Source organism: Stylophora pistillata, chromosome 2 (genome assembly GCF_964205215.1).
Source record: "Stylophora pistillata chromosome 2, jaStyPist1.2, whole genome shotgun sequence".
Lineage (NCBI taxonomy): Eukaryota > Metazoa > Cnidaria > Anthozoa > Scleractinia > Pocilloporidae > Stylophora > Stylophora pistillata.
The window spans coordinates 56,106,607-56,129,872 of NC_142520.1; the positions used below are offsets into that span (position 1 = coordinate 56,106,607).

At 38.5% G+C, this 23,266-nt stretch overlaps 4 protein-coding genes across 5 annotated transcripts in view; 3 read left to right on the forward strand and 1 right to left on the reverse strand.

Moving 5' to 3' along the window:
- Positions 1 to 1,992: 1,992 nt before the first annotated feature.
- On the forward strand, positions 1,993 to 9,500 carry LOC148740520 (uncharacterized). The gene is made up of 9 exons (XM_088748589.1): positions 1,993 to 2,180; positions 6,575 to 6,720; positions 7,376 to 7,627; positions 8,016 to 8,180; positions 8,327 to 8,440; positions 8,581 to 8,712; positions 8,791 to 8,887; positions 8,990 to 9,207; positions 9,373 to 9,500. Exons 1-8 carry the CDS (start codon positions 2,129 to 2,131, stop codon positions 9,151 to 9,153), a joined length of 1,122 nt encoding a protein of 373 aa, XP_088604715.1. The 5' UTR covers positions 1,993 to 2,128; the 3' UTR covers positions 9,154 to 9,207; positions 9,373 to 9,500.
- Positions 9,373 to 23,266, forward strand: part of LOC111319126 (uncharacterized) — a 31,973-nt gene continuing 18,079 nt past the window's right edge. Inside the window, exons 1-6 of one of the 2 annotated variants that reach the window (XM_088748581.1) lie at positions 9,373 to 9,749; positions 13,758 to 13,925; positions 14,188 to 14,298; positions 14,426 to 14,545; positions 16,671 to 16,761; positions 16,878 to 17,252. In XM_088748581.1, the coding sequence (XP_088604707.1) occupies positions 9,510 to 9,749; positions 13,758 to 13,925; positions 14,188 to 14,298; positions 14,426 to 14,545; positions 16,671 to 16,761; positions 16,878 to 17,252 (1,105 nt within the window). In that variant the 5' untranslated portion in view covers positions 9,373 to 9,509. The remainder of the gene's footprint in view (positions 9,750 to 13,757; positions 13,926 to 14,187; positions 14,299 to 14,425; positions 14,546 to 16,670; positions 16,762 to 16,877; positions 17,253 to 23,266) is intronic. The other variant, XM_088748580.1, reaches the window with a different exon arrangement.
- Positions 17,268 to 19,208, forward strand: LOC148740521 (uncharacterized). The gene is made up of 2 exons (XM_088748588.1): positions 17,268 to 17,530; positions 17,847 to 19,208. Exon 2 carries the CDS (start codon positions 18,029 to 18,031, stop codon positions 18,923 to 18,925), a length of 897 nt encoding a protein of 298 aa, XP_088604714.1. The 5' UTR covers positions 17,268 to 17,530; positions 17,847 to 18,028; the 3' UTR covers positions 18,926 to 19,208.
- Positions 19,111 to 21,376, reverse strand: LOC148740522 (uncharacterized). The gene is made up of 2 exons (XM_088748585.1): positions 21,001 to 21,376; positions 19,111 to 20,546 (listed from the first exon to the last, which is right to left on the reverse strand). Exons 1-2 carry the CDS (start codon positions 21,120 to 21,122, stop codon positions 19,289 to 19,291), a joined length of 1,380 nt encoding a protein of 459 aa, XP_088604711.1. The 5' UTR covers positions 21,123 to 21,376; the 3' UTR covers positions 19,111 to 19,288.

A 23,266-nucleotide genomic window follows, 5' to 3' on the forward strand; every position in this document is an offset into this window, starting at 1 on the left:
ACCTTAGTATTTAAATGTCTAAATAATCTAGTACCTGAATTTATGAGTGACTATTTCACTAGAAATTGTAATGTACATAGCTATAATACTCGCAGGAGAATATTTTTGCACCTGCCCAAACCGAAACTAAGCCTTGCAAAACAAACTTTAAGGTATTCGAGCTCAGCTCTTTTTAACCTTTTTACCTCGTTGTATTCAAAAAGCCCAGTCACTTTCTTCCTTCAAAGTTTTAATTAATACCTACAAATTTTAAAATTTTATAGACACTATATTCTTGTAAACTGTGGCATGTTTGTTTACACCTTTACTCATAAATAATTTCTTGTATTTTTAAATTTTATCCTATATTTTCAGCTTTCAAGATGTTTTGTATTCTTAACTATTGTAATTTTTTACTCCAAGGCCCCTCTGGATATCAGCCTCGTTGCTGAATGGGCCACCCTGGCTAAATAAAGTCTAACTACCTACCTACCTACCTACCTACCTATCTTAATAAAAGATAACAGCTTTTCTATAGTCTAAGATAGTTTCTTATGATATCGTGATGAAACCCTTGGTCTTTACAATAAGCCCTAAACTGCCTCGTTTATCCGATTGGAATCCTCTTTCTCTTTTACTTTAATTGATGAATTTTGGGATTAATACAAAGGCCCTTGAAAGAGTGGAGCCTCTTTAGAACTTGCTATCGATAAATCCTCCAAAATATCACAATAATTTGTTCGTCTTCTCACGGAAGCAAATTGATCAATTCGCGATTAGTGCAACAACTACACTGAGAGGAAAATGTTTCACTTCCGGGTTTGACTAGATTACTAAACGGAAGTCAGTTCCCGAAAAAAAAAATCGCATTTGGTTAATTTACACATTGCACTACTTTGTGAAACATGGAGCAATGTGTGTCGTGGTGCGACGTGATGGTATCGCCCTTTAGGCCAAGATTAAACGCTTAGAGGTGGAAAACGTGCGTCGGTGAAATGGGCATCGTTTGTGAAGTATGAAACTCACCACTACTTCCGTTTCATACACATGGTACTTTGCTTTAATAGGAAGCTACGTGATGTTACTGTCCCTCTGGGTCAAAATAAAACACAATGAGAAGCCAGTTATTGAACAAAATGATCCAGAAGAGAAACAATGATGAGGAAGACTAAAGAACTATTCATAGTTTATGTAATTTGGAAAACAGTATGCGGCTAACATTTAATTTTCATTCTTTTTTTGGAAAGTTGTAATACATGTTAGTTACCTCTGTTCTTCATTCTCTTCATGGCTTGGACATGCACCTTATGAACTAGTGAAATGGTTATTGCAAAACCATAATCAAAAGCGACCAGTGTAATAAGTTAAATTCAACATTGGCCTTTTTTCATGTCAAGTAAACGTGTAAGTCACCTGCCAGCTACTTTTTGACGTCTTATTGCAAAGCGAAAAAAAAAAAAAAAACCCGTAAAAGCTACATGTAGTTATTGAATTAATCCCTCTTCCATCTCCTTTATCTTATTTTCGTTTGATACCCATGACACTTTAGCACGATAAGGAAGAAAATTCAGACACAAAACAAGGACGATAGTTCAACTGTTAAGTATATGTATGCTTTAACCTTCAAAGAGATCTGTAGTCAAATTCAGACACGTCCTCTCATCGAGATTCTGCACTGATCTTATGGCAAAGCCATTTCATTAAAAGGTTCAAGATTTGCCTTGCTATAAAACGAGGTTATTCTCTTATAACAACGTTTACAAAGGGGATCTCGCTTTTGGGTGTGAAATGTTTTAGAGGGGTTTTTCCAACTAAATAAAACAAATGGCTGAGTAATTTACGAACTTTACTACTCTGTGAATCATGCGGCAATGTGTACTATGGTGCTACGTGATGTCAATGCCCTCTAGGTCCAAATCAAACAAGAGGTGGAAAACGTGCGCCGGTGAAATGGCATCGTTTGGGAAGTATGAAGCTTAAGATTACTTCCTTGTCTTACACACGATGCTTTGCTCATGCAGGAAGCTATTTTGGCCAATAACAACAGTGATCTATGTATAAATACAAGAATTCACTTTACTGAATCATAGATCACAGATCACTGGTACAGATCACGGCCATTTGGTCTGCGACGATAAATTGTTCAACTATGCTGATGCTGATTGTTTTTATCTCTGGAAATTTGTTATTAGCTGTGAAAGGTAAGACTGCATTAGTCATCCCAACACGATAAAGTAGCGAGAAAAGACCTCTGCATTTGGACAAAATTGAGATTAAAGGAAAATTATGACAAAAATTCTCCCACAAACTACAGCCCTGAGCTTGAAGTGCGTTTAGTCTGAGTTTAAGGAACCACCTTTTTTTCAGTCCTCTTTTAAGGCGTTAAGACAGAATTGACTGCCGATCTCCCATTTGTATAGTCTAGTCTCTTGAAATATATTTTTTGATATTTCATCTACAAATTTAAGAGGGAAGGAAGTAGATACCGTGAAGCAAAATCTCTTTGACCTCCACTACGCGTGTAGTCTCGTCAGACTGTGTCGATTTTAATATAAGCCACCAATGAAGATAATTTCATCTTTCGGACTGTTATGGCTCTGTATTTATACAAGGTTCATTAACAAATACGTCAGAGCAATTTGGGAGAGAAAAAAACATAGTTCCTGTACAGTATGTTACGGTCACCATTCTGGTCATCAAACTTCCTCAAAGTTTTAATTTTCTTTGCTCTGATGACCGACTGTTTAATTGTTGTTTCGGGCAGGATCCCTAAATCATAAACTTTAGGAAAGCCCATGTATCAACATTTATATTCAAATATGATATTCAAAAACAAAATTGTTTTTTTTTTTTGGGTTAGATGGGGGTCTCAATGGGGGGTGGGGAGATGGGGTCACGTTTACTGTTGACGGTTAAAAATAAACCCTTTCGACGGTTGACGATTAATTTTTTGGAATGTCGTTTATAAAAGGAACTAAATCTAAGAATTTGGCTGTAAGTTTATTTAATGACGCGTTTGTAAAGAACTGTTAATCAATAAAACCTTTTATTAATAGATGACTAACGTTTTACGACATCGGAAGTGTTTCCACACCGGAAGTCAGTTCTGTCGCTAACCAGTTTTACTCGCAACTAGAAGTGAAAGTACCTTCATTAATGTATTTTTGTCATATATCAAAACTTTTATTCCTAAAGAACAGAACCTTACACCAATTAAGGCAAGTTTTTAGCTAAGGATATATGAGACATTTGACGGCTAACATTGGCTCGCTTATTTGACGGTTAGCAGTAAAAATTATGCGTTTTTGACGGTTATCGGTTAACATTTTGGCAATTTGACGCTTAACCCCAGTGCGACCCTCTTGGAGGTTTTAGGAGGGATTACTTCTTAAATCACAAAACTTGCTTCGAAATGTTTTTGCTAATAGCTAACGGAATGCCTCATTTACCATGTAGTAAATTTCTTTTCTTTTGAAATGAATGTTTAAAATTAATTTAAACTCTTGATTTTTACGTGAGATTTCTTCTTCACAAAACCTACTTCGAAATGTTTTTGCTAAAAGCTAACGGAATGCTTCATTTACCATATAGAAAATTTCTTTTCTTTTGAAATGAATGTTTAGAATTAATTTAAACTCTTGATTTTTACGTGAGATTTCTTCTTCACAAGACCTACTTCGAAATGTTTATGCTAAAAGCTAACGGAATGCCTCATTTACCATATAGAAAATTTCTTTTCTTTTGAAATGAATGTTTAGAATTAATGTAAACTCCCGATTTTTACGTGAGATTTCTTCTTCACAAAACTTACTTCGAAATGTTTTTGCTAAAAGCTAACGGAATGCCTCATTTACCATATAGAAAATTTCTTTTCTTTTGAAATAAATGTTTAGAATTAATTTAAACTCTTGATTTTTCCGTGAGATTTCTTCTTCACAAAACTTACTTCGAAATTTTTTTGCTAAAGGCTAACGGAATGCCTCATTTACCATATGGAAAATTTCTTTTCTTTTAGATATAAATGGTTAGACTTAATTCGAAGACTGCTGAAAGTTTAGCTTACAGTGAGAGGCTATGATTAAATCCTTTCAGAAATGGAAAATTTGGTTCGTTCCTCATGGAGGTAAAGAAATAATAAAGAATGATCGAGCTTGATAACCACACTTCCCTTTATGAATGAGCAATTAAGAAAATTATAGGGTAAGGTTTTTTTTTCATCTTTCGTCCGCATCAAGTCGTCTCAATGTTTTGGTTCTTCACTCATCACGTGTTAGAAACTCAAATTGGGATCGGTCGTGTTCATACCACTTCCTTGTCTAAAAAACCCTTCGCATAAAAGAATAGGTCTTACCATAAAAAAATATTTTGATTACTGTATTTTGTGAATAATACAGTTATATACAGTCAAGCGATGTTAAGTCATGTTTCTTGTCCTCTTGCTCAAACTTAAACAAAACGAAATGTAAGTCGCGTGGCAAGTAGTAGCCAGCAGGAAGTCCTTAAGTAGACCCCGTAAGTGAACATCTCAGTCGTGAGCAAGTTGAACGTTCTGACGTGTCAAGTCGTGTGGAATGTCATGTCTAATTTTCTAGTTTCTGCTTAAACTACTCCTTGGATTAACAGTTGCTTGACTCCAGCTCCAGTTATCTTACGAAACACCAAAATACAAACTTAATACAGAAAATGAAAGCTACTCGGTTGTATCTTCCTCAAGAAAAAGTTACCACTTTGACATGTATATATGTATAGGCACGTTATAAGACTTCTATTTCTCCTCCAGAGTCGCAGTTTCTTCTAAAAGGTTACGGTTACGTCTGCAAGACTTCAAAGCTGAAATACTTTGACGTTCTCACCAAATTCTTCTCACTAGTATCTATGGAAAACAAATACGGTATATATTTTAACGCAACTTCTTGCGCTGCATGAAGAACATCAGCTTGTAAAACATAGTTATCCTAATTCACCTGATAAGGTCAAAATGTTAAAATGAAAAAATTAACAAATCTGACTGCAAAGTCTAGCTTTTATCTACAAGTAGAAGTGATCTGCATTCTCTGTTGCACAAGCTTCCTCCAGGAAAATAATTATCTTCGTATTAAGGGACACAATCATGCAACTGCGAGACAGGAAAACTATATGGCCCAAATGGAATAGTTTTCGAAGTGTCGAAAAACTAGTTTTTCCAAAATCAATTCATGAAAAAAATAAAGAGAAAAATCTCCTTGTATCTTTGGAAAACAAATATGATATACATTTTAACGTAACCTCTTGTGCTGCATGAAGAACATCACCTTGTAAAAGATAGTCTTCCTAATTCACCTGATAAGGTCAAAATGTTTAAATGAAAAAATTAACAAATGAACAAATCTGACTGCAAAGGCCTACGCTGGGACCTTAAGTTGACTTAAGTCGCCTTAAGTCGCCTAAAGTTGCCTAAATTCGCCTTAAGTCGCTCCTGGGTACGAAATGTTAGAAGGGTTCCACCCATCCCAATTGACCTCATTCGCCCCACTCTAATCATATTGTGTTTATTGCAAGGGATTCTGTAAATATTATATAAAATCGCTTTAAGTCGCCTTGAATCTCCTAAAGTCGCAACGTTTTTTCTACCAATTTGCTTAAGTCGCCTTAAATCGCCCAAAGTCGCCCAAAGTTAGAAAGAGAGTCTTAAGCACTCTAAACAACAAACGTGTCTAGTTACAATGATAAGGTTGAGATCGGACGTCAGCATTATCAGGCGCCCCTAGCAGCCGCTTCAGTCCATGTAACGATCTCACCTTCCCTCCCATCCCACCCCAGGGGAGGACATCCACCACACAGTAATCTCGTGCGTGGGAAATTAACGTCTCCTACCCCTAACCCTGCAGGAGACGGGGCCTACAGTTTATTCGTCCTTATCCGAGAAGACTAGAATATCTATCCATTTCTTGATATTATAGAAAGGTAGCAAATTCTCCTGACTTATTTTAAGACCATGAGAATTGGTCCTGCGAGTTACGTTACGGCGACTTAAGGCCCCAGAGTAGGCCTCTGCAAAGTCTTGAACCTCGTTCCCAGGGTCTCTCAACTTCCCGTCCCCTGGAATTGATCTGCATTATCTGTTGGATAAGCTTCTATAGGAAAATATCTATTTTCGTATTAAGGGACACAATCATGCAACTGCGAGACACTGTAAACTATATGGCCAAGTGGAATAGTTTTCGAAGTATTGAAAAACAAAAAACAAGTTGATATTGGTCAGGCAAAACGAAAGCTGACATCAACTAAGCCAGTAATAACGCAAAGTAAAAACAGTGACCCTTGAAAGCGGTGAAAGTAAGAGCAACCAAATCGAGATTGATTTCAGTTCTGCATCTAATTTTTTGATAGGGTGACGCGCATGTAAAGTTAAATAAAATTCTAGAACTATTCTGGATAATCGACATAACGCAATTGGAAATTTCTCGAAGATCAAATAGTTCAGTGATGGAGACGTACTCTTACATGTTCGTCACATCAGTAACTTTAAAATGCGTTGTTTTTTCTGTCTGAACTTCTAAGTCACGTTGCAATGCCAACTGGTTCTTTTGATAAAGATACATCTCCTTACCTGTAGGTAACACTCTCCAAACTGGCAGGCTCAACATTTCTCAGACTCTGCAGGGTTGGAGCTGCAGCAGCGCGTGTTCACCTTCTCAACACTGCCGACTGCCTCGTTGCACAAACGTTGTATTCCCCAAGACATTCACTGGATCGGGGACGGTAAGTACTAGTCGGTGATCCGGAACACTTCAAGGCACCATCCAAAAGCGCCATGTAGTAATGAAAGGTCTTCGGTCGAGCAACACTCAGGGAATATTAGCGTCTTTCCACTCGATCGATGTCATTTTTTGACCAATCTTCAGGTCGACTCGATTTTGTTGATCCCGTAACTTTGTCAACTAAATCTATTCCACTTTACTTCTCCCCACATGAAATACGTTTCTTGTTTTACATGAGCTCACCAGCTCGTGTCTTGCTTTAAGAGGTCAGTGTAATCAGCTGATCTTTTCCTTACTCGGTTGCCACAGCGCCAATTGTGACCACATTTCCCTGGATAGCATTCATAATATCCTAATAACTTCAGTTTGTGTTTTGACGTAGGATATTTCGTCGTCATTAACACTCTATTTGGCACCGTAAATTAAAATTCCAGAGATTAAGAACGGGCATCGAAAGACAAATTAGACACAATTAACTTTGAAGCTTTGGAATCTGAAAAGGCGAAACACCTCTGGCACGTACGCTCCAGAGAAAAGCACGATACGTGGACTATTTGAGAATGTTGAGTTATTTCGCTTGAAATGCGTGTACAGGTCAATCTCATTATCATCAAGTAACTGATAATGCCTTGCGCGCCCTGGCTTCAAAATTGCAGGTTAACGTTCACGTGACGGTCAGCCATGGTGAGGCGTTCTCACGCGTCCATTCACCGTCAGCTATGTGGGTTAAGTCGGTTACTACACGTGACTTTCAAGTGTGTGCTCGTGAGTCTGGCATTGGATCAAATGGTACAGGAATCATCAACTGGTTGGCTTTCCAAGATCATCCACAAATGACGCGTGGTAGTGTTTCTTTTAGTGGAATATGGACAACCGAAACTAAGTGTGACAAAGTTACCTTCTCACAGGTAAGAAGAAATAAGGAAATAAAAAACAAAACTGAGGTCAAACCCTTCTGAGCATGTTCTACCCTAATAAGAAAGACCTTAGACCAACTTGCAAAGTGAATCCCGCCTACTTCATGTGGAACACATTTCCATGCTCATTTAAACAGGCCACTCAATGCTCAGAAATTTCGGTGGTGGGTTGTAAAGTCTAGACCTTGCAATGTAAAGAAAGGAAGATTTAGGAAAGATTTCGAGCTTTTCGCTCTCAGCCAATAAAAGACAAGATATCCAACATATAAACCTTTAACTTGTGGCCATGATATGTTGTCTAGCTGAATGGTTTTTATTGTATCTAAGGTGAATCTACATCCATAGACATAAATTCATAAATGATCCAAAAACCTTGCAGAGTTTTCTTGGAGGACCATCTGTCTTTGTGTCAGCTAGGTATACACGTGACACAAAGCCAAATGACGCTATGTATGTTTGGTTGAAAAATGTAAATTCCAGAAGTTTCGAGGTGTGCATCCGGGAGTTCCTGCCCTTCGATGGAAAACATCGTGACACCATTGTGGTAAGAGATACATCTAGTATAGTTTTTATGGGTGAGCGTGTAAGCCAACTGAACTGTTTTCTTTTTTTTGTTTTTTTGTTTTTTCTAGTCTGATAACCTTATACTTTGTTTGACGGCAACTCATGCTTTGCTTTCATTTATTCCAGGACTGGTTTGCATTTGTTGGCAATGGCTCTGAATTTAATTTTACGCTGTCAGGAGAAGCAGATTTTCCAAACAGTAACCCGCCAACGGCTGAACATAATTATGGTTTTTGTCAAGTGAGTATAATCTAGTCTCGTTTACTGTGAAGTTTGGGGAGCTATTTCAAGGTAAAAAAAGGTTCCTTTTCAAAACAGAGCTACGTAGTACCATACAGATTTTCTCTCCTGTAAATTTGTTGTCTCTTTAATTTTTGCAGGAGGTGCAGTTCAACACAACATTTTATACTTCACCTGTTGTCCTTGTGTCTGTGCATCATTTGTACAACCCTCAAGTCAGCATGAAAAGCCTTGTCTCACCCAAGAATAACATCATATCAGCCTGGGTTGAGGTACATTATCACTCTGATTTGATGATTGTCATTCTGCTGTTGTTTAATTTCAACTTGTGCTCTCTGGTCTCTGTGTAGGAAGTTAGCCTCACATCCATGAGGATTTGTGTCAAAGACTTGAGTGGAACTGGAAGTAAACACGACCCTCTGTCTGTTAGCTACGTCGTTATTGGAGGTTTGGGTTCAACTTGAATGTATCAGTGCAATCATTTTATATCGTTACTTTGGTATCTTTCTTTAATTTTGAGATAAATATCATTTTGCCTCACATTCACAGACCTCAATCCCTGTCTAAATGTGTTTTGCCCATCATTCGGAGTCTGCAAAACCTACAGTGCCCATGAAGCTCGCTGTGTGTGTGACGACAACTGCCTGTCGTATCAAGACCCTGTCTGCAGGAAAATGGAACGACATATGACAATGAATGCCTGTACAAATTAAGCTTCTGCAAGGGACTGGACAATAATACCTTGTATCATCCGGGCAGCTGTGAGGGTAAGGCCTTAATACTATGAGTAGGAACTTCCTCTTTCATTTACAAGACAGACACAAAAATTAGGATTTTCAAATACATTGAAACCTCTGGAAACTTGCATGAGATATAACAGGAAAAAATTGGTTACTACTGTTTTAAAACTTGAGCGTTTCCAATCTTTACAGGCTTTCCAATCATTCATGGTCGGGTAAAGCTCTTTCGAGTTCCCAAATGGTCAGACTCAAGCTGCAAAAGAGTGGTATTCCCACCATACCGCTTCTATCCAAACAAAGAAGTTCAAGTGCAGATCACCCTTAGTCATATGAACCTGAATGACTCCGACACGGTGCATCATGCTATCACATTTTGGACAGAAAAAGTCAACAATCAAAATTTTACAGTCTGCGCAATGCAATCTGGGAGGAATGGAAACAACTTCAATCCTTTCGCCACCATTGATTGGATGGCGTACCAAGGAGCACCCCCCGAGGGAATGACTGGAAGAATCAAGATGACAAAATGGTGGTCAGGAACGAATTGTGCAGATGTGACGTTTCAAAAGGTAAGTTAGTATTAAAATAGTTGTATGTAACCAGATAATTGTTTTGTTTATCCGGGTTCATTCTCGTCTCATTGGCTTAAGTGAGGATGAAAACAATAAATGAAACGAATGATAAGAATCATTTTTTTTAGTGATATAATAATAGTAAGTACTCTGTTAATAGCAATAAAATTAATACCTATTTACATAACAATCAAATATATATGAAGAAAACAAGATAATAGCTTAGCTTTCAAAAAATCTGACAAAAAACACTAGGCTGGAAACTTGCTTTATAAAAAGTCTAAAACATAATATTAGGTCTAAAATAATGTCGACTACAAAATTGCTAAACACTTCTTGGCTCAGTATTCCCGACTTTGGCTAGATTTCCCAAGAAATAGCTTTCTCAATGCCTTAGCAAATATTAGGATGTACTTTTTCAATATCCAAGTCATTGTCCGACAACTCTAAGTGAACTCTCTTAGAAGCTCGCGAGCCTCTCAAAAGAGGCTCGCGAGTTTCTTGGAGCGGTTAACTTAAAGTGAACCTAAACCCAAAACTTTTTTTCGCTTAACGAAATAAGCGTATTTTTTGGAGTATTTCTGTTCAAAAATTTTTTTATTTGCTCAAATCTTCAATTTTCTGTGCCCAGTCAAAATACGGAAAATCGGCCGCCATCTTGCCCCACGACCGAGTTTAAAGAGGAATGGCTCTAGCGGGTAATGTGACGTCAAATCGAGAACACGAAAGTCTGCATTTCACACATTTTCACTTGTTTGGGAAGGTTGTGGTCGATATTGTCCGAAAATATGCCGCCTAAGTGTGTTATAGGAGGATGTAGCAACGTGCGAAATTTGCAAGAGGGTATCGCGCTTCATACAATCCTCATACAACACACCTAGTCATCATATTTCGGACAATATCGACGAAAACCTTCCCAAACAAGTGAAAATGTGTGAAATGCAGACTTTCGTGTTCTCGATTTGACGTCACATTATCTACTAGAGCCATTTCTCTTTAAACTCGGTCGTGGGACAAGATGGCAGCCGATTTTCCGTATTTTGACTAGGTGCAGAAAGTTAAAGATTTAAGCAAATTAAAAAATTTTTGCACAGAAATACTCCAAGAAATAAGCTTATTTCGTTAAGCGAAAAAAAAATTGGGTTTAGGTGCACTTTAAAAGCAAAGTAATGCCGATCTCAGCAGGTCAAAGGACACTCTTGCCCTGATCCATGACATGGTAGTCGCATAGCTTTCGCCCTTCTTCGTAGCAACTAGCGCAACAAGTCTAATTTGGTATCGTTCACATTCCACCGCCATTCCACCTGTCGTGCTAAAAATAATGGCGTGAATGTAGTGTTAGGAGTTGTATGACTCGCTTAGGAAAACTAACCAGAGGTACTAGGAATCTGTAATTTTCTTTAATTCTCTTACAAAAGAGTTGACTTCTACCATAGCGACGCTTTCTTTCTCTCTCCTCTAGCGAGAGGTACCAACACTTTAAATAGGAAAACCGTAGACATGTTTGGGTTGGCTGACTGTAAGAGTTTCCATAGTGTATCCGTTATTTTGCAACGGGGGAAATTGGGTGGGTCGCTCCGCAGTACTTGGCGAGCACCAAGGAACCAATTAAACGCCAACGATCGAGCTGCGCACAGGAATCGCGCGCGCAAACAGGAACTTCGGTGTATGCAAAACTCAAGGTCAGTTTTACCAACCCAAACATCACCACTTATGAAACTAATTATTCTTAACCATAACAAGCGATTAAAATGTCTGACACGGTAAGAAGGAAATCCGCGAGCTGAGCCAAGTTCAAGTACACACTAAAAATAAAAGATCAAAACTATAAAACTACCAAAATAACACGTAGGCACAAAAGGCAAGGCTTAATAAAACAAAAAGTTAAACTGAAAAAGCCTCAAAATAACGCCTTCCAACTCAAATTGACAACAGTAGCTTGCTCTACTTCTAACACACGGCTTGCGTACTGACGCTTCTTCTCTGTTTCATTCGATCATATCTTTTATTGGATGTTAGACTGCGCAATATAAAAAATAAACAATATTATTAATGTTTCGTGCTGCCTGAATATCTGGTCTGGATCCATATCTCTAGAGGTGTCTGCATTTGGATGGCACACTCTCACATCCGAAAAAGCCGACCTCTGCCTCTCCCAGAATCCCCCAGCAACTATATCCAGTCGCGCATGAGGGTCGGTGTTAGCTCCCCTATTCAACTCTTCTCCTGTAATTTTAAAAACAACAACATCAACAACAACAGCATTTACTTAAACACGATAGAAAAATTGAGCAAAAGCTGATGTGGTCGTGTGCAAACAATAAAACTAAATTCCTAACTAAACACAAAAAAACTAAATCCCTAACTAATTATAAGAAGACTGAGGTAAGATTTCTCCATTCGCTCCGACGAAGGGCTAACGCTCGAAACGTCAGCTTTTATAATCGTAACGGTGGCCAATTTACCATTTCAACTTTGTTGATATTTTCAAATTATTTCGTTACCCCCACCGACGCAACCCCAAACAGTTTCTTTAGAAACTATCAGCCTTTATTCATTAAGATTTCTACATATTTACAACAATAAAAATTCTACATAGCACATCATTATAATATACGTGGCTTAAAAATATGCTTGAGTGAGTTTTTAAAAGCGTCAACGTCTTGAATTGATCTCATTTGATTTTCCAGAGCGTTCCACCGAGTAATTGACTTTTATGAGCATGATTTCTTGACCACATCGGTCTTAGGTCTTGGTAACTTAAATGTCATTTTCCTCCTGAGGTCGTAACTACTTACATACTTTTCAAAGCGACGGTTCATAGGACATGGTAAAAGATGATAATAAGCATGATGCGCTGAGATTAGTAATCGTTTCTCATACATAATGTGGTTCGATTTCAACATCATTTCAACACCATTGCATACCATGCGAAGCAGTTCCGCCTCCAAATCTCTCAATTCATCATGGCACTGTACGATAAATCCGCCCCGTTTGCATATCGCAGCACAATGAAGATGTCCCCGCAACACAAAGAAAGGGCGTATCTGGAACTTCTCAGTCGTTGCCTGAGTTGCGTCTCGAAACTTAGTCTTGTTTAAAATCAAAATTCATATCTTTAATTGGCAAAACAGTAAGCCAACTAGAAGCACCCTTCTGAGTGGCAAGATCCATAGCTCTCAAAGTTTTTTTAGAAATCGAGCGCTTCACCTCATTAAGTTTTTACTTCAGATACTGATTTTTTATTTGGCGCATCTCCCACTGCACAACGTGTATTTCATTTTCGTCTGGTGGCTCATGCGCCCGTAATTCTATTTTCAAACATGCAGGGCTAATGGACCACCGATATTAGCCGATGCTACATACTCTACGGCTGCTACTTGACACGGATTTATTAGGCCCATGCCACCCATTCTCACTGGCAGCGCCAGAAGCTCGCGTTCAGCTTGTGTACATTTGTGACGTGTAATAGACGGCATTAGGGCATCAGCTATTGCAAGCTCCAGAGGTGCGAATAGATCCTTTATGTCAGGCAGAATTCTCATAAAGTACGTCCAGCGGTGTTTTAATCCAAAAGCAAACACTGGGTAGTAAGCCAGCTGGGGCTGCGACAGAGCAAACTCAGTCAATTTTGTCACCTGCCCTACCCATTCCTCGACTTTATCGTTGACGCACTGCTCAAGATAAGACCTGGAGCCCATAATAATAATAATGATAATAATAATGATAATAATAATGATAATAATAATAACAATAATCTTCATAATTTATTACTATAACTATAACTATAACGATAATGATGATAATAAAAAGACGTTCGGTAAAAACGGTTAACACAGACTGCAATACACTAAAATTTGATATCATTTTAATATTTGACCCTACTGCAAATTAATAATGATTCAGATGACTTTGTAAAGATCAATGCAGACCAAACTCAGTTTAAAAAAATCTGCCAAAATGTAGTCAGATTTGTGATGAAATTGTTTATTTTCATGTGTTTAGGACAAGTTTAAGGATTCACCGGTTGTTCTTGTGACATCTGATCACCAAAGAAGTGGAAAGGAACACGACGCTGCGTTGATCTGGACAGAAGATGTGAAAAAGGACTCGTTCAAGGCCTGTTTGCGAGAACTACAAAACTTTGATGGCAAGCATCAAGACATTTATGTGGTATGTGATATGCTTTCTCTTTGTTTTAAAATCAATGAAGCTCTGAGATTGAGGATTTTTCTTCAGTCTCACCAGGGTATCGGCTTAATTCAGTATTATACTTTGACCTCTGCATTTGTGCCCAGGCTTGATTAGAATTCTCTCAGTTTCATTTCGTTGAATTTTAAGGTATTTTACAGTGTGAAATCATTTGAAACTCCGCATTGAATAATACGTTACGGTACTCGCTAGAAGTCTTGTTTTTTGCACTGGTTCTTTACAGACCTGGTTTGCGTTTGCTAAGTTACATAAACCACTCTTCACTGAGCATGGTTCTGTATACTTTCCAAATACGGATCCACCCACAGATGAAGACAACAACGCTTACTGCGAGGTAAGTGTACAGTGTAAGTCTGAGTCGAGCACTGCGATTATAGAAAATTAGAGTAATTAACGGTGATGCTCAGGAAAACAGTTATTCAAGAATTTCCTTCACTATTTATTTTTCATCTTACTAACAGTTTGTACACTTTACACGAAGTTACAATGCGATACCATCCGTCCAAGTATCAGCTAATCACAGCACAACAGCGAGTGGAAACATGGCACCAGTTCATAACGGTATTTCTGCGTGGGTTGAGGTAAGAGCTTTTTACTTGGTAGACTTTAAAAAATGTTATATCGGCTTAAAAATAATTGCTTGATTATCAAAAGTCCTCATAAAAATAGCCATCAACTTTACCGTTATTTCTGTTTTTAATTCCTCTTACAGGATGTAGTAGAGGACAAAAGAGAGATTTAGCACCACGTTTACGTGAAACGTGGACGGCAAGAGTGACCAAGTGACCTTGTTTTTCCCACCATTCTTTCACGTTTGCCAGTTGCCCTTTGCCGTTTCTATACGAAAGTAATCTGTTTCGCTTTTGCAGTGTACGTTAGCATATGAAGATGAGACAAATAACAATTTCATGTATAATCGGAAAAAAATCCAAGTCCCAGATGGGATTTGAACCCACGACCCTCCGCGTACGTTCTTCCACTCAGTTTTCTCAGTTCAGTGTCAGCTCAGTTCAGCTTATTAAGAAAAATTGACAAAATACAAAATATGATGTACCACTGCTCGCAGTTAGCTACAGCTATTCGAGGCGAGCAGTGGTTTGACGCACTACATGAAGTATCAACACACAAATTATGCTAAGTGGAATTACAATTACAATACATATATCTTATTAACCAAGCGCGAGGGCCGTACTGGGAGAATATCGGCCCGAGGTCTTGACAGTACGGACCGAGCGCAGCGAGGTCCGTACAAAAAAGACCGAGGGCCGATATTCTTCCAGTACAGTCCCGAGCAAGCTTGGTTAATAAGAGATTTATTATACGACTGAAGTTCATAGGGACACAAGAGCGGTGTCATTCGGGACCATTCGGGACGGTGGCCGGTCCAATACTTAGAGAATATTGACCGGCAATAGAGCATTTTGATTGGTTAATTTTAGTTATTGGCCCTCTGACTGCCCGAGTCGTGTAATAATAAGTAGAATTAATTATTGTCATGCAATACATTATAATAGGCTTACAGAACTAAGAATTAAGTAGGAACAGTTACAATACTAATTTCAGAGCTAAGTATTAAATAAGAATAATTACGATACTAATTTCAGATAATGAAACCAACAAAACAAAGTAATAGTTACAATACTAATCTACAGAACTAAGTATTGAGTAGGAATAATTACAATACTAATTTCAGAGTAGAAGTTATTTGCTGTAAAAAGGGCGCCAAAACTATTCCTTTTTAAGTAATGTGATGTAATGTAATCTTTATTTAAACACGATCAATTCATCAGCCCATAAAAATACATATCACATACGCTAAGTTATTTAAAATTCAAACTACATGCTATAACACTAAAGCTGTTTTCCGTAAATGCCGTGCGTTAGACTTAAAGAATGTCATTGATCTTACGTTTAAATACCCCCAGAGACTCTGTGTTCCTTATATCTTGTGGTAGACTGTTCCATAATGTGGCGCCATTGTAGCTAAAGCTTTTTCTGTTATAATTAGTACGCGCTAGTTGAACATTGAGCTTATTTTCAGAGTCCCTGAGGTCATAAGCAGAGTCACGCCACGTAAACTTTGAATACAGATACCTTGGAGCTAGCCCATGCAGACATCTAAACATCATGGTGGCTTTATGAATTTCCTGCTGGCGTGTAAGATTTTTCCACCCTAAAAACTCGAGTAGCTTATTTACATCAGCATCATAGTTAGAGAATGTCAACACACGGGCTGCTCTATTCTGCAATTTCTGCGGTTTGTCTCGTAGCGTTTTCCCACAGCTACCTCAAACAATGTCACAGTAATCAAAGTGAGGTTTTACTAAAGCTTTGTAAATGAGATGTAAGGTTGATGCTGGGATCAGGTGCCTAATTCGCTTAAGGGCCCCGATACAAGAGGCGATCTTTTTCGTTAGTTTTTCGATGTGATTATGCCAATCGAGTTTATCGTCTATTATTACACCAAGCGATTTCGTAGCTGTCACCTGACTCACTTGAGTCACACAAGGGTGCCTTCAAATCCAGCATGAAGTGCACTCACGCGAAGCTAAAGCAGCCAGGCTCGCGCTATTCACATGAAACGTGAAAGGGCAAGCTGACGTTTACCGTTTCTCGTAAACGCGGTTCCACATCTCTCAATTATCTCGACTGAGATAGAAATATAGAATTCAGTTAAGTTTGAAAAGAACTTTGAATTATTTGCAGAACATGAATGAGTCTGGATTCAGAGTCTGCGTCAAGGAACTGTACGAGACCAGATATGATCCTGTGTCAGTGAATTATGCGGTCCTAACAGGTCGGTATGCAACCAATATTTAGACGGAGAAGATGCGACTAATTTAAAAAAACCTTCTCACATATGAATGAATTTCTACTATTGTTTTCAAGATTAAATTACATATTTATTTCCAGACATCTGCAGTCCCGGATGGAGCTACTTTAATGGTTTCTGTTACTTCACAAGTGATACCTGTACAGATTGGATCACAGCGGTAACAAAATGTAGAAAAGAAAACTCAGTCCTTGTTGATGTCAACAACACTGAGGAAAATGTTTACATTCAACATCGCCATAATGGAGATAAATCCTGGCTGGGTTTGAATGACAGATCAACAGAGGGCGGCTTTACTTGGGTTGATCGTGGACATGGAAACTTTACAGCATGGGCCGAGAATCAGCCAAATAACTTCAAAGAAGAAGATTGTGTGCACGCACTTGGTGTGAAATACAGCTATGAATGGAACGACGTGCAGTGTAGTGATTGTCATCAATTTACTTGTAAGAAAGGTAAGTCCAACATATAGAGTTCTAAAGCCGTGACGTCACGTTACCATGGTGCTAAAAAACTCAGTTCCAAACAAAGGCCCAAAACGTGACCGACGCCATGCAAAATGTCGGCCCTCTCTATCTCGTCGCTCATTTCTTTCTTCGGAGAAGAGCAGAAGTCAATTACGAAGGGTGAAAACCACTACAAATCAGGCCATGTGGAGTCATTTAATTATAGTCAGGGTATTTTACGAGGAGAAGTGCACGCAAGCATGCGAAACAAAGTCTACAAAGTCACGGTGAGTGGAAATGGTTCCAGAATACTCACTGCAGATGCGGCTTGTCATTTAAGCTTATTTGTTGCTTTGAAATGCTTCTCAGTGAGATTTTTAAGTTAATAGCAGTTCTTTTCCATGATAATTTAATCGTGGAATAACTAGACGCGCAAACTTTAGCGTTGATCCACTTTGTTGTTAAGGTCGTTCGATGTATATCGATGTGTTAGTTCAATCGAGGCATGGAACTGTTCGTTCGTTTGGAGTCTTCATGTATTTAGAAGTCTTTGACAGTTGCTTTTCATGTCCTCACGCGTCTTTTTTTTTTCCGATTTGCTAGGTTTACTTAGATAGCGAGAATGCTATAAGATCAAGTGAGTGCGAGTGTCCAAGGGGGAAGTTTAAGTGCAGCCACGCGGCTACACTTTTCATTCACGGCATCTACAACGTCAGCCGGATGTTGAATGCAATTGGAAGAAACGCAAAGCAAATACACCGCTCTCTTGGCAATCCGTCGAAGAAATGTTTCCTCCCACAAAACAGTATTGCTGCTTATCAAGAAACCCTACTCAATCTGATCGGTCTTCCCTTTACAGAGACCTACAGGAGTATGGAAGATTTACTGGCCTTTGTTGGCTTATGAGCCCTGAACCAGCTACTGTTAGTAACCTTCCCATACCGACAATAGAGGATATCATTTACTCGGAAGAATTTCTTACATTACAAGGATCACAGCAACAAATTGATTGCCTAGTAAGACAGGCAAAGATTCCTGATGAGTACATCTTAAAAATAAGTGACATTACCATTGGACAGAGAAACAACCCAACTTGGCATTTAGCTAGAAGGGGCAGATTAACAGCAAGTAACTTTGGTTGCGTTTTGAAGGCCAAACGGGTGACCCAGTCTCTCTTGAAGCGCCTTCTTGGAGAATACGATTTGTCTGGAGTTAAGGCTGTACAATGGGGTGTGAACAATGAACAGGAAGCACTCAAAGCATTCACTATGTTGACAGGGAAAACCGTCCAGGAAACTGGTATTTGGTTGGATGCTTCTGGAATCCTTGGGGCCTCTCCGGATGGAATTGTAGATGATGAAACCGTCCTAGAAGCTAAGTGTCCTTACACTGAAAGGAACCTAACAATTGAAGAAGCCATTGCTACTTCACCAACATTTTGCTTAAAAAAAGCACAGGATGGAAATGGATATGTGTTAAAGAAGGACCATGTCTATTGGGACCAGGTACAGGGTGAAATCTTTTTTACACAGCGAAAGTTTTGCTACTTTGTTGTTTGGACTTCTAAGGACGTGGCTGTTGTCAAAATAGAGCAAGATGAAACCTGGGATGCAAATATTCCAGTCTTGAAAGAATTCTATTTTAAACACATTTTTCCCAAGATAGTGGAAGGTGCATTGTAATTTTATTTCCTTAAACAGACATGCGTGCAAGGCTTTTCACCTGAGAGTATTGGTTGTACTGTCTCTGGCTGTAACTTTTCTCGAGCAATGTCAGTGTCACCAGCAAAGATTTGGTAAATGTATTGGACTATTGGGCCAAATTTTAAAGAGATAAACATAAGATTGTAAATTTGAGTAACAAAGAGTGCAGGTTGTGTTGATCTTTATTATTTCTACTAAATGTCTTACAAAATATAATGGCATTCTGACTTTGTTTATATATTAACATAATTGAAAAAAGTTATTCGATTGACTCAGTTCTATCATATGATGACCATTATATTTGTTTACTGATAACAGCCAAACATCCTTTTTGTACTCAGATCACTCAAACTCTGCCCCCTCACACCCCTCTTTGATAAGTGGAAATTGTAAATTTACCAGTGCAGCACATAACTGAAAAATAACATCAGCATAACATCTTAAATAATATGGGATGAAAGTTAAAATTTTGAAATCCTTTAACCTTGCATTTGCCCTCTCTACATGGATCCTTGCTCTGGCAATGGATTTTGTTTTCCTTGCTTCGCTTTCAGTGAAAACGCCATTATTCAAAAAAGGTGGAATGTTAAGAGAAACATTATTGGGCAAGATGTCTTGGATAAGAAAGCCTTTGTCGGCCAAAACCATATCCCCTGGAACAAGATGGTTCAACAGACCTGACTGTTGTACTATGGCTTTATCAGAAATGGACCCAGGGTACAATTTGCTAACAAAAGTTATTACTGCATTTGGTGCAACCCCGACAATTACTTTAAATGAGTTCATACCCCTGTAGCTTGAATAAGTGGCATTTTGCAAACTCATTAACCCCGGGGCTGCGATCTCCACATCGGTACAATCAATGACAATTCTACAAGAAGTAAACTCTGAAAAAGAAGATGGTGCACATAACACATTTTTTTGCCTGGACGGAATGGTTGTCATGATGTCATGAAATAATATGGAATGCAAAACATGGACAAAAGTGGTGACAATATTAGCTATCGTTGCAACACTGCAACTGAAAAGCTGGGCAAGGTGCAAGTTGGTATAATTTTGTCTTAGTTTCATTAAAGTAATGAAAATCTGGTCCTCAAAATTAATGGACTCTACTTTCCAACCAGAATAATAAACAATAAAATCTTTGAATCTCAAGGCATGAAGTACTACAATGTTAAAAACTTCTTTTGTTGGAAGCCCTGTTTCCGTTCTAAGAACCTCTACACTCAATCCAGAAGCTGAGTAGTGTTTTTGTGTGTAGCTTTCTTTTTCTTGCAGGTCCTGAAGTTCCTCCCTGGCTTGATTTAATTCTGCCTCCAGTATTATCTCATTTGTTGTCTTGTTGCAACTTTCTTGTTTGGTATCATCAGTGTCATTATTAGTGGACTGCTGCTCAGATGTTGTGATTGCCTCAGCCACCATTTCCTGCACCGTCTTCTGTTTAGCTGTTACTTTTCTCTTTTTCTTTGGTGATCCTCCTTCACCAGGAAATATCTTATCTCGATTTCTTTCGTAAATTGTGGGCCCATTTAATTTATCTCCATCCACAAAATGACAACTGCACACTCTAGAATGCTTGCTTGGTTCTCTGTCTTTCCTCCTATTTCAAAGAAACAGATAACAGAACTTAATCCTAAACACTTGTAAAGATTTAAATTGCTCAAAATTCGTTTCAAACTTTCAGCTAACTCCTGAAGTCCAGAAGCTCTTAAAAATATATTAAATAAATCAGTAAGCCATATGCATTTCATAGCACAAACAACATTGAAATATATGACTCAGTATGGGCACCGAGAAATTTTAAGTTTTGAAAGTAAGCACATGTTAGCACAGTGGCGTTCAGACAAACACATATTCTTTCAGCACAGTTGTATTCGAGGTTTTTCAAAATTTAAAATGTAATGAAAAGCAAATACACAAAAACCTACTCAGTACCCACAAACTTGACACTACATGCGCTTGTTCATCGGTGGAAATCGCACACTCGCAAAAAAATGGCAAATGTTAAGATGTTCTTTTGAGCAAAGCGCTAATTACAAGTGCCGTTTACAAACCTTATCAGACGGATCCATCGCTTGTATTCGTCTTTTTCCTTTTTATCGCTTGGAAATGCAAAGAACTTGCAAGTGTGGCTTTCTGATGAATGACTGCATGTCGGAGCAAAGCAGTACACCATTGTGCTGTTGTGTTCGTTCCGATAAATTTCTTCCGACAAAAAGCGATAATTTTCAAATAGTATTTGACATTTTGACCCTGTGTTCTTCTTCTTGACCTCTTTTGTAATATAACACAAGGTTAATAAACGTTTTAATTATAAGACAAAGCAGAGACAAGCACTACGTGACCCACGCGCAAGAGATTGTCCGAGTTGTTTAGAACTGACTTTTTCAGCGCCATGGCAACGTGACGTCACACTTTAGAACTCTATTGAATGAAGTTTTTAAGATATCGGATATAGGTTTCGGATACGTGAAGCAACTTGGAACATTCTTCCCCTCCTGCACAAGATGTCGCTTCATATGTCCTTGCATTTTGCCACGTTTCTTTTACATACATACATACATACATACGTTTATTGACCACTTCCCCAAAGGGGCTTTTCAGTGCCAATTACAAAGGAAAAGATAAAAATAAAAACATATACAAATAATTTAAAGTTACAATTACAAATCATTAGGATGTTCAGGACAGTTAACTAATAACTACTTGTACTTTTTGATGGATGGGCACTAAAAAAGCTGGGTATCTTGCTTAAGGATACGGTAGACCTTCGCGGGCCAGATTTTGACAACATATTTTTTGTTGCACCCCAAACAAAGCATTCCTATTTTAACTACAGCTTCCTCCAAAAAATTATTTTAAAATATTGAAACGCACTCGAGTTATTTACAACAACGTGTTTTCGAACTAAATTCTTTGAGCCGCCAAAGTGTGAAAAGCCAATTGTATTGTGACAACACAAATGACTCCCGTAATGTTTTTCGCGGCAGAACATCTTGGGTAGGATTAGTCGCATAAACATCTTCGTATGTCGGTTTCACGTGGTTATCGTAGCAGTTAGTGAAATAATGAGTAGAGTCACACGTAAAAGGAAAAGAGCCCTCGGGTTGAAGCTGAAAGGAAGCCTGGCCGTAATAGCCAGACATTGAAGGATTTTGATGAAGAATAGAGAAAAGTCTCGACGAATCCGATAAGGGCTCGTGGTATAAGCAGTCTTTGCTGCTAACCCATCGACAAATTCTGCCTCCGCCTGAAACTTGCATCGGAAAGTGGTGAAGAACCAAAGCAGACTAGCGATGCTGTGTGGAGAGTCTTCTGGGCTTCCGCTCCTGTGTTTCTATAAGCGGTCGGCATTTCGAGTTTTCCAGAGTATTGACATAACTTGACATGTGGTTAACCAATGGCGTGAGATGATTGAAAAACTTTGGAAGGGAAAAAAACCCTCTTCGTTTTTACGCATCTGCGTCTTCTTTGGACGAGTTAATAGGGTATCAAAATCTTTTTGTATCGACTCGAAATTTGTTCCGAAGGCTCCCATAATATTAATCTAACAAAAACGCGTGGGGCTTTTACATTTTTTAAAACTTATCTCCCACGATGGTCTCCGACGTAACGCGTACTGGTAAAACTTTGATAACCAAACTTGACAGATGGATTACAAAGCAAACAATAGGAATATCGAAAAAAACCCACATGGTTTTTAAGACCAACCAATTAGGATTGAAACTGCGCAAAAGGTTTTACTTGTGCGGGTAGATTTGATACCCAATTAATTTGCTCGAAGAAACATCGTCCGTTTCGACTTGTCGCGCTTTACGATTAGATCAAGTGAAAACGAAACAATTTTTGCTAGAAAACACATTTCATAATCTTTCCATTCACATATAGTTTATGGTGGTTACGCATTAAATAGCGCGGTAACAACTTTTTCCGCTAATGACCCCCTCTAAGAACTACCATAGCCTTCACTACTTCAAGCAACACAATGATTCTATTGTGTTACGGTATTTTCTCAACCGACAGAAAGATACAACCCGCACCAACTCAACTACTTTATTAACTGACGTAATAATCTTACTACGGAGCGATACCAATAACCAATACAATAACTATCCTCTTATCCTAGAGCCTTCTATAAAACTATAATCTCAGTGTACTACTGCACAACCCACGGTTCTCTTCAAAGATCCTTGTAAAGTATCGATGTCCACTTAAACTTTTTCCAACGTAGCCTTTCACACGGCTGACGATTCCAATAACAGTAAAGAACTCCAACAACTCTCTATAGTCCGGCTCTGTAATAACACTAGCTCCTCTGGG

Coding starts and splice junctions, on each gene's coding strand:
- LOC148740520 (XM_088748589.1), top strand. CDS start 2,129: ATGCTGATGCTGATTGTTTTTATCTCTGGAAATTTGTTATTAGCTGTG. Junction 7,628..8,015: donor ACAAAGTTACCTTCTCACAG/GTAAGAAGAAAT, acceptor AAAACCTTGCAG/AGTTTTCTTGGAGGACCATC. Junction 8,713..8,790: donor TCATATCAGCCTGGGTTGAG/GTACATTATCAC, acceptor GTCTCTGTGTAG/GAAGTTAGCCTCACATCCAT.
- LOC148740521 (XM_088748588.1), top strand. CDS start 18,029: ATGTTTCCTCCCACAAAACAGTATTGCTGCTTATCAAGAAACCCTACT.
- LOC148740522 (XM_088748585.1), bottom strand. CDS start 21,122: ATGGTGTACTGCTTTGCTCCGACATGCAGTCATTCATCAGAAAGCCAC. Junction 20,547..21,000: donor CGATGGATCCGTCTGATAAG/GTTTGTAAACGG, acceptor TCTTTGAAATAG/GAGGAAAGACAGAGAACCAA.